Genomic DNA, 16307 nt, shown 5'->3' on the forward strand with positions numbered 1-16307 from the left:
ATTACTTAAAAGTATCGAAATTAGGAAGATGCTCATACTAATTATTAGAAGAAATATATGCAATTTCTTTCTTTCTTTCTGGTCGTTCCCTCAATGCTGAGGAACGTGACTGTATGTCAATCTTCTCCACTCGGTCCGGTTCTGCGCCATATGTACCGCTCCCCATATCTGGCCTCCAGTCACCTCCTTGAGTTGGTCAACCCATCTAGCTGGCGCTCTTCCTCTAGCGCGCTTCCCCTCCATCTGTCCGAGAATTGTGAGTTTCTCCAGGCAATGGAGATATATGCAAAATATGCAATTTAGGAGAACAAAATGTATTTTTCTTATTGTAATTTTAGTAACTAACGAACGTTAACGAACTCTTGGCCCATCTGGGGTTAAGCGTTTACCGGAGCCCATAGACATCTACATTGTAAATGCCGCCACCCTCAAGACGAGTTCTAAGGTCTCAGTTTTTATAGCACAGTATAACGGCTGCCCCGTTCTTCAAACTGAAGCGCATTACTGCTTCACGACTGAAATAGGCAGGGTGATATTTCCTACCCGTGCTGACTCACAAGACATCGTAACCACCAGTAATTACACAAAATACAATTTTGCTGGTTTGATTTTTATTACACGATGTTATTCCTTCACCGTCGAAGTCAATCCTGAACATTTGATAAGTACGTAATTTGTTAGATAAACTGGTACCCGCCTGCGGGATTCGAACACCGTTATATCGATTGATACGTCTGCACCGAGCATCTTATCCTTTAGGCCACGGCGACGACATATCCGTGCGGACTCGGAAAGCGCTAGTTTTTCTTTTAATTATTACTTTGCAATAATTGGGATGTAAACAAGCACAACACAAGACACGTGTAAAAATTTATTAGGTACTAGAAATTAAAACTGTTTAAAAGTATGTATGTACATATATTAACATTAACAGTTTCATTCCATGATTTAAAAATATTGTACTTTGTACAAGAGCACTAGATAGTCAAAATGAAACATCAATATGAATTGATATTTGGTTAATAGCTTTAATACGCGTAGGCTAAGTAGGCCGCGGACTAACTGTACCCCTGACATTGCCATGTCCACGAGCAATAATGGTGAGTGCTGTATTCTTGTCTATCTATAAAGGTAATAATATTAACAATACTAGGGCAAATATGAAAGATTTTTAGTGTCATGTTTTAATATTGTATATAAAATCTTAATTAATTTAGTAATCCAAAGTCAAATGTTATATTATTATTAATATGTTTTACCTAGAAAAAATAAATTTTAGAATATTGTTGTACTTAAAGAGCCCAAAATCTTTGAACAGAACTACTATCTGCAACACAAATTAGAATAACCGAGAACATTCTGGATACAAACAAAATGACAGTCTTCTTGAATTTCGAACTTTCAAGGTAATTAATGAGCCGCACAAATGTTTATAAAACCCTTTATCTAATTATACCACATACTTATTGTAATCTAAAAGAAATTCATTCTTCTTTGCCCCGGTACCCCACAAGGAGACGAACAAAAATAAAAATTAAACGCCTTAAAATACAACAGTTCGTCACTTAGATGACCCACATTTATTTCAATGCGGAAATAATGGATCATGAATCTTGTATCCTGTCAACTTCGTCTTTAACTTTCTTGAGCAGGGTGGTCATTTTTTTATAATTTCCCGTCGAATTTGGCAGGTTCTCGAAATATAAAACGTCACAGATGTCTTTGGCGAATTTGGTCCCGCTCGGTAGCTTGCGGTAAGGAGACGCGATGTTGAGGACCGGAGTGCCGTAGTCCGTGGTCTTCACTCGACCTGTTTGCTGTGCGTCTGGTGTTTTCAACGCATCGGCGTCACTACCGGCTGTTGTGGTAGGCGTTTCGTCATTACTGCTACAAGTTGTGTCGCGTTTGGGAGTGAGGATTTGATCTCTGTTGTCCTCTGAACGCGCTTGCTCTTTCTCGACGACCTCTCTAGCCGGTCGCGGTGTCAATGATAATTTCTCATCGCTCAATACTGAGTTCGGTGTTGGAACTCTCCCGGCATCATTGTTAGATGTTACATTTTCAACAGCGATGACTTCTTTCTCCTTATTTTCTGCGTCGATTCCATTATTACTTTCATTCAGAATTTCTACGTCTTGTGCAGCTTCCTCATTTGCAACTTCATTTTCATTTTCAATGACCTCTAATAATAATTTCTTCTTTGCTTCTAGATCTTCGATACTCGGACTATAGCGGCCATTAGAAGTATTCGACATTTCCTGGAAAATAATAAATTGTTTAAATATTGTAAGTGATACAGGCAAGCACTGGACAAGATTACAGACGCAACAACAACAAGCGTAGCGCAGTGCCACCAAAATGTCTCGACGGTATGATATGAATTAGGAATTCAATCATCATATTCAGAAAATATGTTTTTATTTTTAATCGCGAAAGAAATGCTTATTCAAGCGGCAACACTTTCTTTACTGGCAACATAAATCAGTAGACAATTTAGGATCAGTGATTATCTGTGTTCGGTAGGTGCGCCTCTTCGTTGTAGTTTTCGTACACAGAATTGATGTCCATAGATATTCAGAAATATTGGATTGAAGAATGCATCATTACGTTCGGGTCGGTGAGACACGTGGGTCGCACCGTCACATCGTCACCTACCCACGTGCACAATGAATGACTCGTCCACTCCAAAATTGCTCATTCAATTGCAAATGTCATCATAAAAAGTTTGGACATCTGCAATAGAATTTTATAATTCCACATCTTATGGAAATCGTGATAAATCGACAACATATTCGAAATAAAGACATATTTCATAATATATAATTTTAATGTTTGTAACTATGTGCACTATAATTTAAGATTTTAATTAGAAGTTAAAATATTTAACATAAACATTTAACATTAAATTTCTTTATTTATTTATTTCCATTAATACTCATTAGACTAGCCCGTAGACTCGCTAAGTGATTGTCGCCACTCACATTGAGACGAGGTAATACCAATAGTACTCAAATTATACTTATACTTTTTTAACACCCTACCCGCCAGATGCCTCAAAAGGCCATTTTAGCTTTACCTTGGTTCGTGGGCGAGCTCATGGGGTTGAGAGAATTTATTAACACCAGCCTTAACAAGAGCAGTGCTTCGCAGAATCTACCACAGGATTGGAAACCCAACCATTAAGAAAATCCGGTGAAAAACTTAGTGGGTACTATTTATCACTTACTGATTGAGGTTGACATTTCAAGAACCAACAGTCTAATAGGGCGGTAGATGGTCAAATGTTTTCAGAGGTCGTTACGCTCACACGACTGCTGGTTTTTTATTGCCTTATATTGATGGTAATGCAAAACGGCGATTTTATATAGTTTTTGCAAATTTATAACATTGTTTCTGTTTTTTTTATAACAATAACTTTAACCCTTAATGTTCCACTTAAACCTAGTATAACTCAAATCAATTCTAAAACATTTATAACCGGTAGGTACAGTAATAGTCTAATCGCTGATAATATGTATTTTTATACACACTTTTTAAGTTCGACATTGATTTTTATTTATTCTTTTGTCTTTATCTATATATTAATACGCGAAGCAGAAACTTTATACCCCTTTTTACGAAAATTGCGCGGACGGAGGGATATGGAATTTCCCACACTTATACAAAATATAGAGGAGTGCAGAATGCTCATATTTTTATTAAATAACACCTAAAAAATATATTAAACCAATAAAGAAAACATTACACACACTAACATGCATTTGACACACACGGATATATACTATTTAGTTTATTGTTAAAGTGGTCAAGTTGAGAATAGATTAATATTGATATCTTTAATATTACTAGAGGTCCCGCAGTAGTCGAAATTCTACTATAATTGATTGGAATTGTAAGTTTGTACACTATTATGATTGTATTTTCAACGCTCAGACTACACTATAGAAAAATGTTAATAAAGACAAACAATATTTAATCTATTCTCAATTTGACCACAGACGTCAAGAAGAAAAGTTTGACAATAAATAAATAGTATGCATGCGTGTGTGTGTCAAATACATGGTAGTGTGTGAATGTTTTCTTTATTGATTTATTGTATCTTTTATGCATTATTTTAAAAAAATATTAGCATTATGCACTTCTACTCTATATTCTCTATAAGTGTGGAAAATTTCATACTCCTCCGTCCGCGCAATTTTCGTAAAAAGGGATACAAAGTTTTTGCTAAACGTATTAATATATAGATTTGTCTATAGCGTAGCCTTAGTGAAATCTCTGATTATAGAAGTAAAGTCTTTGACGATAGAACCATGACACTGTTCAAGCTTATAATTTCGATTAATAATTAGGTATAGTCGAATTTCGACTACCGGGCTACCACTAGTAGTAATAAAACGGATATCATAATGCTGTCGGTAGTTTAAATTTTCATTTATAATGCATTAAGATATATATAGTTTATTAAAAAATAATCATAAAAACTTACTCACTTGTCCCTATTCACCCAGGCATTGGGGGTGAATCGGGTTACATATAGGGAAAATAAAGTTTTTCGATAGAGCTGGCACTATTTAGTTGGTAAGTCGGTACCTTACTTTATGTACTTAATCAACTTTTTAACATCTTTAATGAGTTAGAAAACTATGATGACTAAATTAAACTATTTAATATTCTTCAACACTAAATAAAGGTCATTTTCAGTTTAGCAAAGTTAAATCTCTAACAACCCAACAAAAGTATTGTGACATCCCAGATTTGTCCCCATTTACCTATAGTCCCTGTAACTAAATGACCATGTCTTCAGGCAAAACGCTCAGAATAAAACTGGTAAAAAAAAATCGCACTTACTATTTCATCTGTAGCTATTACGGGGTCACTAATTGATACGTTCTGTGTTTCATTCAATGTTTTTATTTTTTCCCCCATATCTGTTTGTGTATGTGGCGGCGGAGGTGGCGGCGGAGGTGGCGGCGGGGAAGGCGGTAGGGGAGGAGGAGGGGGAGGCATCTCGTCTGGTAACGGAGGGACAGTCGGAAACGCTATCTCCTCTGAAAATAATATAATGTTGTCATCATCAAAATGTAACCAAGGATAATTGAAGACATGAAGGGGTTAAATACAACTTTTAGGATTTCTGAGTTTTTCATTGAGTGAATGCGCTATGTGCCTATAAACCATATAACACCTTAAAACTCCAGGTTTAAAGGCTATTTTTAGAAATTGCATGTAATAAAGGAGTTATGTACGAAAAAAAATTACAAGTAACAAAAGTTTGTTGCCTGTTTTCTCAAAGTTAACAAATTGTATCATATCCCCTTCATCCACTCGTGTCTTCAATTGTAATGTTGTATGACAGTCTACTTTTGTGTGCTTGAATCGAACTAACCATCTCCGCTGTCGAGTTCCATTTCAGCTTCGCCTTCAGGTTTTTCCAAATTTGATGAGGGAAAGAAAGTAAGTTTCTTCCGTTTGTAAGCCTTCATTGCATTTGGAGCCAAATTTTGCAGCATTGCTATTTTACTGTCCTGCAAGGACAAGGATGGGAAGCCGAATAGTTCGCCTTCCTGAAAAAACATAACAGATGTAATGTTGAGCATGCTGCCTCAATGTCAGTGTGTGAGATGCGCAGTAGTATCACCACATATTGAAAAAAAATATTGTTTAAATTCTTGTTGGTTATTTCTTTTTTTGCAACAAACCTCTTTGTATCTAGAACTGGCGGGAACATTGAAACCAGGGAAGTCGTAGATCTTTTTAATATCAAACTTGTCTTTAGAACCAGGCTCGCATACTTCACCATCTTCCTCGTCAAGTTCTGTTATTGGATTACCCTGAAAAATCGCTTTGATATTACATCGTTACTGGTGGTAGGACTTTTGTTAGGCCTTATGAGTAGGTACCACCAATCTATGCCTATTTTTTCTGTGAAGCAGTAATGCGTTTCAGTTTGAAAGGTGGGGCCGCCGTTGTACTGTAAAACTAAGAACTTAAAACTCATATCTCCAGGTGGACTGATATTTACGTTCTAGATGTTTATGGACTCCAGTAACAAATTAATAAGAGGTGGGTTGTGAGCTCATCCACTCTTCTAGCAATAAAAAACAACTAAAAAAACCTATACTTTTATATATATTAATAGATTTACAATTAATCTAGATTTAACTTCCGTTTGTCTCTCGGTTATAATTTGTTATTAATGTTATTATAGATATATTACTAAGAGGCATAAGGCATAAAACACCTTGACATGATAGCATTTATTTATTTACAAAACTATCCCTGAAAAAACTTATTGACAAGAAAAATTAAAATGTTATTTCTGCCTACGCATGTTATTTTAAAGGTTTGTTGGGAATTTCAAATTATTGAATATTATTTGAAGTTAAAATTAAAAAAATAATAATAATATCTTACAGAAGAATCAAACATTGTTATTCCAGAATGTGATATCCGAGCTTCCTCTAGCCATCCTGGCGGATACCCCAACACCCTCATGCGATAAATATGCATTGGTAATTCGTGTCTCTTCAAACCTAATGCGTGTCGAAGTTGTCCAGAAATACGGCCAGGCACCAAGTGCCCATACTTTTGTTCATCTTCCACATGGTAACGGCTGGAATATTATAATTTCGATTTATTTTTTAAAACATTATTTTATGTAGCTTGCAGGACATTTTGAACCATTTTTGCTGATGATCTACACTAATTGCAATTAAGTATGAGCTTGTATGCCCTACTTCATAAATGTAGATTAATGATATTTTATCAGTATTTGGTGAATTAGCAAGAAGATAAAGAGGAGCAAGATTCACGTATACTCAACAACTATTTCAGAAGGTATAATACATGCTGGTATTTTGGGAGTTCTGTGCCACAGATTGACGATTGCCCTATTGTGGTTATGACATGAGCAAACAAAAAGTATATTAATGAATATTATTAGGCAACAAAAAAAATTGAACAAAACCGTACAACTGTTTTTAAAATTTATATAATAGTTCAAATTGAGAAATCTCTCCTTTCTATTCCTCCTTTTCTTCTTCTTCTTTTAGATAATTTGGCTCCAACGCCTTTGGCATTGATTCCTCCTTTTTATTTCAAGTCAAATTACTTATACCTAACAAGCAGTTGTTGCATAGAAAATTTGTACTGAATTATGTTTTACAATAATGAAAAAAGTTAAATAATAACAGTTTTGTAAATCATTTATTACTCCAACCGAAATTTGTTGGTATTATTAAATTATTGTTTTTATTGAGATTATTACATTATTAAATTAAATATTTGCATTTACTCACCCAACTTTCGTGAAATTACGCCGTTGTTCGGCTATTCGAATTGCATCTCTAGGCTGTTTGCATTCTCTCAAAGCGTGGCTACCATCACAATTGAAACAAATCGGACCTCGTTTTAACGGACGGACTGAATTCAATGGCAACTCGGTTTCCACATTATCTGATATTAAGTTTGATCCCTGAAATATTGCAATGATTTGATTATTTATGATGCTCATTCTTCATTTATTTATATATTTTTTTGATACGAAATAAATGCATCAAATACAGCCTCAATAATAAAAACTGTTTGGATGTGAATGTAGCAAAATATGGACTCATAAGTATTTTTGACATGTCTTCATAAACCTGTATCCCCATTAAGAAACCAACAATTTATTTAGGTATTTGTTCCACTCTACAAGCATACAGACTACATCGCATGCGTAAGGCTATCATCAAACTGTTAGAAACTGCAATTTCATTTTAGGAAGGCTAAAACACTTTAAACTTTTTTTCCTTTAGTTGAACAGATAAGCTTATGGCCCACCTGGTGGAAAAGTGTAACCAAAACCTGGCCTATTTTTTGAACTGTAAAAACCAACAAATAGGCATACTATTTTCTCCTAGATATTGCTACCATAATAAGATTGCATAAGTTAAAAATTATAGTTGCAAATTGAATGAAATCAAACAAAAGGTCATAAAGTAATATTTATTATCCTAACCCTGTCTAATTTACAAAATGGTATACAGAATTGCACATACAGATGTATAGAATATATGCAAAGTGTGTATAAAATTCTTATCTATACTTAATAATAATATTAATAAATGCAAAACTGAGTTGGCTGCTTAAGACCTTTCACACCAATTATTCAACTTATATTTTCGAGTAATAAAAAAAATCATAAATATTTTCCGGAGTACAGAAAAGAAGATAGAATATAATATTCTATCCGGAAGACAAGTACTATTCTCGAACAGTGACACTCTTGTCTACATTAACACAAGTAAATACACTTCACAAAAGCCGATTTAAAATATTTTATATACATTAAGATGCTTTTAAGATCTTACCTCACTGTATCTAGGTATTTCTTCAATAGCACAATTCACACTTGGATCTGTATCAACAAAGAAGAGACTATCATCTACAGTCTTCACTTCCTCTTGTTTAGGAAGTTCCTCAACAACATCTTCTGGCCAAATGTCAAGTTCTAAGTCTGTCTCACATTCTGAACCTTCTAATGCATCGTCATTATGAATCTTTATAAGTTTCAGCATAAACGCTTTTACTTTTTGCTTGTAACTACTAGCCAGTTTTTTGTCTCTAAACTGAACGCTCACAAGAGGTGTCCTGTTTACACAGCCTACTACACTACCGTCGCTATTCGATGTAGGAGTGTCTACAGAAATATCATCATTAAAAATTTTAGTGCTTTCTTCAGTACCTAAGTCTTCATCTACACATATTGTATATAGTTCACTAGAGTTGTCATTAGATCTCAAGGGTTGATTCGTTATTTTCCCTCCATTTCCCTCTTTTTCATCAGCATTGTTTTCTCCAGCATCCTCGCACGAACTGTCAATATTTATAACGTCTACAGGTGTTTCTTGGATAACACAATCGCTTTCAGCGGAATAAGGCACTACATCAGTATCTAAACGCCTTATTTTTGTCTCCAAAACGTCATCTTCACTGCTGAGTTCGATATCCTCATTGTCTAATTCATAAATGATATCTTTGACACCAGTCTTCCTTTTAGGCATGATGATAATTTTAGATTATGATTGTTGTAATTTATGCATATTAAAGCATATGCAAGACCGATAATTTGATCAAAAACCTCGTTAAAAACTAAAATAACAATAAGTTTTTCAGTTGTAATCAGACAACATTTCACAATCACGTCAATTCTGTCAACATAGATAATACACATAATCAAATATATTAAGTATTTATTGTATAATCTATGCACATAATATTTATGATCCACAGATAAGATTGGGGGTGATCTGTGTTATGATCTGACATCTGACTTTTTGGCGGGAACGCGAGGAGTGAAGTTGTGTGATATGTTACAATTTTGTCTATTTAGTGTTTCTTCAGGTTTAAATGTGTACTAACCGTGGTTTATTAAGTGTTTAATATCTGTGAAAGTGCACAAATGTGGGAAAATGAAACAAAGCCGCTGGACGTAACTTCTCGGGATCCTCCAAAAAGTCCTCTGAAAAAATCTCCGTAAATGACCACCATTTTACTGAGATTATATTTCATCCCATATCATCTCATCTTATCATGTTACATATTTCATAAAAAATATATAAAAGATTAGGCTGTATGGTATGATACTTTTGCCTTTCCATTTGGAAAAATAAAACTACTACTTACTACTTTACTAAATTGAGTTTTCAATGGTTTTGAATTTTAAATGCTAAAATGTCTTTACTGTTACAAAAAATTGCAACGAAGCATGTTAAAACATTAATAATAAGATATGAGCCGTGCGTTCTAGTTATATCCAATCGAAAATTGAATATTGTACCATCATTTTACGGTAAATATAATAATAACCTTAACCAATAAATTGTGTATATCTGCTTGATATTATACAACACAAACCTATTTTGACTATACAGATGGCGAACAAGACCCGGCTCCAAAGTTTTTTACACCAAATGTACAGAATCTATTAAAGAGATTGACTCGGCCAGATTTTACTAAAGTTTTCCGCAAGAGAAACAATCAAGGTCTACATGCCCTTAAAACTCCCAAATATAAGTTTCTCACGAAAGAAGAGCTTGAATTGGAAATTGCTAAAGCTAATGAAAAAGCCGATGTGCTTCTTCAAATACCTCCTGTCCTGAAAGTGAGTAGTTTTCAATAATTTACGTAAAAAATTAAATTTGAGTCCAAACCCACGTTAAGAACACTTTCTGTCACTCGTGGTAACCACAACCCAGCCACTGCTGAGAACTAAGGTCGGAACACACAAACAAATATATTGATTCCAGAGAATAAGTGCTATCTACTAAAAGTTAACTGTGTTATGTGATGTGAACTGTGTGATGTATGATGTAGCAGTAAATAAGTTATGAAGATATTATCAGAAATGGTTATTTAGAACACTACAACTGAATTGCAGTTTGTGATCAAAAAATTAAATTAAGCTGTATCTAAGGGATGAAATTACATGAATGTTTAAAGGTGAATGAAAGATAAAAATAAGCATTGGCCAAGTAACAAAAACTGATTCTAAATTATTAAAATTTTAAATTTACAAAAAAATCATTGCAGATTTACAAACCCATTGATGAGGTTTTATCAAGAGACCCAGCTTTGATAGGATATGACACATCAAAATATTTGTTTACCGACATCACTTTTGGTATTGCCAATGAAGAGAGGATTATTATTGAAAGGTATTTAATGCATACAAAAGTATACTAAATTGACAAATATATTTATCACCATTACTTTACCTACAATAAGTAATTTAAATAAATAACAAGAAGACAATTTAACATCATTGTGTCTTCTACTTGTCAACTTTTTTTATAGACAATATTCATACACTCAGCATTATGAAAATACAAATTTTATTTTGGTTGTTGTCCACATTCACAAGGAAAAGATATCACTAACATAATATTAAGAGAACAAAAAATTATTATTTTTAACCCACTTCATCTATATTTAGTTTTAAAAATCCAAGTAATGAAACTTGAGTAACAAGGAGAGCACAAAGTAAATTTTACTTTTCAAATTTGAATAATGGGATCATGATTCATATATATAAAAAAACAACTTAACATATATAATTCTGTTTATTTTCAGAGACACTGATGGAACTCTGCGCAGTTGTGATCATGATATCAGAAAGAAATTAAATCAGGTAAGCTATATAATGTTATAATGGAGAACGAAAGCTCATACAATTAGACGGAAAATTTTATTTCTACATTTAAAATACATTCTAATACTCTTCAGGTGTACTTTCCAATAACCGGACGCAAAATACGAGAACCACACATGTTTTCTGATGAGGAAAAATTTCACAATCTGCTGGACAGGGGAGAGTACGAATTTGTGCTGGATCGAGCCTGCATACAATATGAACCAGACGAACCAATATATCAAAAGATTACCAGTATTACATACCAGCATGTGGACAATAATAAATGTTACAACTCATTAAGGTTTGAATATAAAATATTTATTGTCAATGTTCATTCCTTTTTGCTGCTCAGAAAATTTGGCCAGAACTCACTACTGCTTTGTAAGAAAAAAAATGCCAAGGTGGTGGAACCCACTAATATGGGCTTACAAGATACCCCTTACCAACTGTAATTACGAAAGTGACATCATAGTATCCCTGGTATTGTTGACGCACATGCAGGGAACAAATCTCGAGGCAAGTGACCTCATCTGAACACTTATGGTAATAAATAAACAAACGGACTTGTAGCCAATGAAAATTCGATAAAAATAAGTTTATCTGATGCTACCCAAATTCCCAGTGCTAAGATATAATAGGTAGTATAAGTGTTAAGATATAACCTGCATTCAATAATAGTTTTGGTTGTGTAACATTTTTGTAACTGGGTGGGCAAGTTTTTTATGGGCCATTGTTGCTAAACAGAAGAAAGCTAAAAATGTGTCGTCGTGGCCTAAAGGATAGGACGTCCGGTGCATTAGTGTTGAGCGATGCACCGGTTTTCGAATCCCAGGCGGGTACAAATTTTTCTAATGAAATACGTACTCAACAAATGTTCACGATTGACTTCCACGGTGAAGGAATAACATCGGGTAATAAAAATCAAACCCGCAAAATTATAATTTGCATAATTACTGGTGCTAGAACATCTTGTGAGTCCGCTCGGCTAGGTACCACCGCCCTGCCTATTTCTGCCGTGAAGAAGTAATGCGTTTCGGTCTGAAGGGTAGGGCAACCGTTATAACTATACTTAGATCTTAGAACTTATATCTCAACGTGGGTGACGCATTTACGTTGTAGATGTCTATAGTCTCCAGTAACCACTAAACACCAGGTGGGCTGTGAGCCCGTCCACCCATCTAAGCAGTAAAAACAATTTATAAATTATACTGACTTACCAAGCTTACTTAAATAGCTTACTTCTCTAAGAAAGCTATTTTGCAATGTGAAACAGTATGTATGTACAGTAACATGACCTTTTATATCCTCACAGATCAACAAGACACTTTGGTTCAATGACTTTTTATCTGACATGGCATCAGAGTATAGATAATCTGATGCTCGAGATCATACAAAGCGGTTTCATCAGAGAGGCGGTTTTACTTGCTGCGCTACGGCACGATATTCACAACGACGTGAGGGAAGGTACCGCGGCACAGTCTTTAGCTCAAGAAGTAAGCACACATTCCCTATAATATTAATGAATTGATAATAGGCCATTGTTTTTGCCTCTGTTTTTATGATATAATTTCGTACAAGCTCTTTACTTACACTTGCTCTGTGGGAGAGAGACAGATCACCCCTCTAAATCTCACCAAAAAGGTTTGTTAGTCATCAGAACACTGTTATCCAATTCTGAAATTGTATCTTATCTATACATATAAATAAAATTGGGGTGTCTGTTTGTAATATTGAAACAATCGCTTTTTACTACATGCATATGAATATATATACGGTACATACAGCAAAATAAGATTTTTTTACAATTTTTATCTGTCTGTCTGTTTGTGCGGCTAATCTCTGGAACGGCTGGATCGATTTTGACGACTTTCACTGATAGGTAGCTGATGATATAAGGAGTAACTTTTTAGACTAGCTTCGCCCAGCGGCGTCACCCGTGGCACGACAATAACCGCGGGTAACATCGCGGGACTCAGCTATCGATAATAAAATGTAATGTTTCCGAAGCGAAGCGAGGGCGGGGCGCTAGTAAATTATATAAACCTAAATATTAAAGACCTTAGTCAATTGTTTTAATGGCTGTGTTACTTTCACAATGTTGTAATCTCTTCCAGATTTTTACCACACCTCTGCTGCTATCTAAACTAGAACGTCTCACTGAGGAGGACATTCAGCTTGACAGTAAATGTATTCAGTGCATAGAGAAATATATAGTGAGCAACTCGACGATAAAGAGTCAACATGAATTAGCGCTGCAAGGCTTCAAAGAAGATTTCCAGCACCTCTCCGAGCTTAGAAAGGGTTTAGAAAAAGCTCATGGAAACGTTTAATTTTGATTAGATGATGGATTGTGCATTAAATATTTTAGTTATGTAAGAAATTGTTGTTCTTTTTTTTATTATAACTAACAAGAGAGTTATGGTATCTTGTATTAATATTTTGTATCAGATACTCAACTGAAGTTAATTCGTTGTTGAATATACATATAAGCAAAGGAAGTAAATTAACCCATAATATTGATTGCATTTAAATAGTTTGTTATAAAATGTACTTCATAAAACATTTTAAATAATGCATCTGTATAGTAACCGGCAAACTTCTTGAGCAAATGACCTTGACTGCGCAGAACCGAATTTTAGATCACTTTGGTGGTGAGGGTGAGGCGCGACGGCAGGGGAAATCGTATCGAGCGCTTTATTGGTAGAATCTGGTAGATCAGTCGAACCTTGCGTCCCGCACCGCGCCCTCGTTCCGCTTGCTCCCAAAAGTACGCTTGCGTACAGTGGAAAGTCTATCGTTATTAATCGTTAAGTTATTTGTTGTAATTGTTTGTTGAGTTTGTTGCCATTGCTATTTGTTGAGTGTTTGTTGATTTTTTATAAAACTATGCCGCGACAGACTGGTGTAGTATTCAAAAGAAAGGGTAGAAAAATTGTGTACGACGTATATTACTTCATTATAAAACAGGGGAAGAATGATATGGAAAAAGTAAAACAGATTTCGGAAGCAACAAAAACATCAGTGAGTACTGTTAGGTGCATTATTAACGAAGCTAAAGGCTCTGGCTTGCTCGCCGTGTTTCGGACTCCGGATAAGAAAAGATCAGGGAAGAAGAAAGTTACCGGAATGGATAGTTTCGTTCAATCTGTAATAAAAAGATGTAATCATAATAACTACATAACAAGCAGCGAAACTCCGTCCGTAGAAAGGCTTCGAAAATTTTAAAGAAGATATAAATTTTAATGGCTCGGAATGAAGTTTACGACGAATTATAAAAGAGCTAGGCTTCAGATCGAAAAAAACAAACAGAAAATAATCGGAAGCTGGTAATTGAAAAAAGTTACATTCGATTACTACGAATCGAATATCTTCAAAAAATAATTAATTAGACAAAAAAGAAGACCGAACCGACCGAGTTGTAAACTACACCGATGAGCCTTATGTCGACTCATCACGATGATAGCGACTCGGGTGATGAAAACAGTGATGATGATGATGGTCAAGATTATGATAACGAAAAAAAAAATTACAAATACCAGCTTCGCTTCAACTGAACCAAGACCTGGCAACAGCTCTAGTTTTGATTTAATAGAAGGAATATCTATTTTACCCCAAGATTAAATTATTACAATTATTAACCTATATTTTTTGTTGATGTTCTAATAAATATATAAATAAATACATATGTTGATTTTAATAATTTAATTGCATTATGACGCAGAGTAAACAATGTTTTTGCACGTGAGTGTACCATGCGCGAACTTACCCCCACTACGTCAACAAATGCTCAAGAAGTTTGCCGGCTATTATACCATCTATTGTTAGATACGTATATTACTATGTTATTAAAATTTTATCTTGAACATAACATGTTGTTATCGTTAGGCCTCCCACAAGATGGACCGACGACATGATGCTATGCATAACGTTGGATGCCAGCAGCGCAGGACCGATCGTTGTGGCGAGGGTTGGGAGGCCTATTTTTTTTTACCCTTGCACGCATACGAGCATACGACCCATCTGATGGTCACCGTCACTCATGGACTTCAGCAATGCCAGGGTCAGAGCCAAGCCGCTGCCTACCGATGCATGCCTATGTTCAGCAGTGGACGTCTGTGGGCCGATAGATAGATAGATAGAACAAAATATGCTGGTGGTAGGACCTCTTGTAAGTCCGCACGGGTAGGTACCACCACCCTGCCTATTTCTGCCGTGAAGCAGTAATGCGCTTCGGTTTGAAGGGTGGGGCAGCCGCTGTAACTATACTGAGACATTAGAACTTATATCTCAAGGTGGATGGCGCATTTACGTTGTAGATGTCTATGGGCTCCAGTTACCACTTAACAACCAGGTGGGTTGTGAGTTCGTCCATCAAAGCAAAAAAAAAAACTTAGATGAGATTGACATCGATCGTACCTACTTAATATAACCTAAGCGCCATTTAATATATACGCAATAATAGGGTATAAAGTATGAAATTGCCGTTCTATTGTAATAGGTACTTCGAATTGACATAGAACCTTCATGGCTAGAGATTTTTTAGTAAAACTTTATTCAAATGGTACCTATGAGGTTCTTCTTTTAAAAAATGTTCAACATTCGATTATCGACTTTCAGTTGGGTTTTTTCATTCAGCTTACACAAGATGGATACTTCGAAAATCGAGTGATTTTTGACTAAGAGCTCCGACGCGGAACTAACGCTGCAGAAACAGCTTGCAATATCAAGCACCGTTTGATTTTGGTTTAAGCGCTTTCGTGATGGAAATTTTGATTTGAAGAACGAACCACGTGTAAGACCGCCACACATGTGAATAACAATGAGTTGAAAGGAATGGTGGAAGCCGATCCGAGCCAAACTACCCAGGAGTTAGCGGCATGGTTTAACGTTACCTTGCCAACAGGATTGAGTCATTTGCGTCAAATTAATAAAATAAAAAAATACGAAAAACGGGTGCCTCATGATTTGACTGATCTGCAGAAAGAAACTTGTGTTGCCTTGTTGAATCGATACAGAAGTGAAGGAATTTTGGATCGAATTGTGACATGTGATGAAAAGTGGATTCTTTATGATAACCGTAAGCTAAAAATGCAGTGGCTGACCCCAGGTCAAACGCCGCGACAGTGTCCTA

General features: G+C 35.3%; 2 protein-coding genes across 2 annotated transcripts; one reads left to right on the forward strand and one right to left on the reverse strand.

The window, feature by feature from the left end:
- Positions 1-858: 858 nt before the first annotated feature.
- On the reverse strand, positions 859-9217 carry LOC114248873 (zinc finger CCHC domain-containing protein 8 homolog). Its single transcript, XM_089730212.1, has 7 exons — positions 8355-9217; positions 7299-7474; positions 6415-6613; positions 5700-5831; positions 5387-5564; positions 4849-5048; positions 859-2258 (listed from the first exon to the last, which is right to left on the reverse strand). The coding sequence occupies exons 1-7, from the start codon at positions 9045-9047 to the stop codon at positions 1605-1607; spliced, it is 2232 nt and encodes a 743-aa protein (XP_089586338.1). The 5' UTR covers positions 9048-9217; the 3' UTR covers positions 859-1604.
- Positions 9218-9313: 96 nt separating this feature from the next.
- Positions 9314-13556, forward strand: mRpS22 (mitochondrial ribosomal protein S22). The gene is made up of 7 exons (XM_028182288.2): positions 9314-9835; positions 9918-10147; positions 10576-10700; positions 11116-11173; positions 11269-11477; positions 12489-12669; positions 13291-13556. Exons 1-7 carry the CDS (start codon positions 9718-9720, stop codon positions 13504-13506), a joined length of 1137 nt encoding a protein of 378 aa, XP_028038089.2. The 5' UTR covers positions 9314-9717; the 3' UTR covers positions 13507-13556.
- Positions 13557-16307: the final 2751 nt, after the last annotated feature.

Source organism: Bombyx mandarina, chromosome 10 (genome assembly GCF_030267445.1).
Source record: "Bombyx mandarina strain Sakado chromosome 10, ASM3026744v2".
In the NCBI taxonomy this organism is placed as follows: domain Eukaryota; kingdom Metazoa; phylum Arthropoda; class Insecta; order Lepidoptera; family Bombycidae; genus Bombyx; species Bombyx mandarina.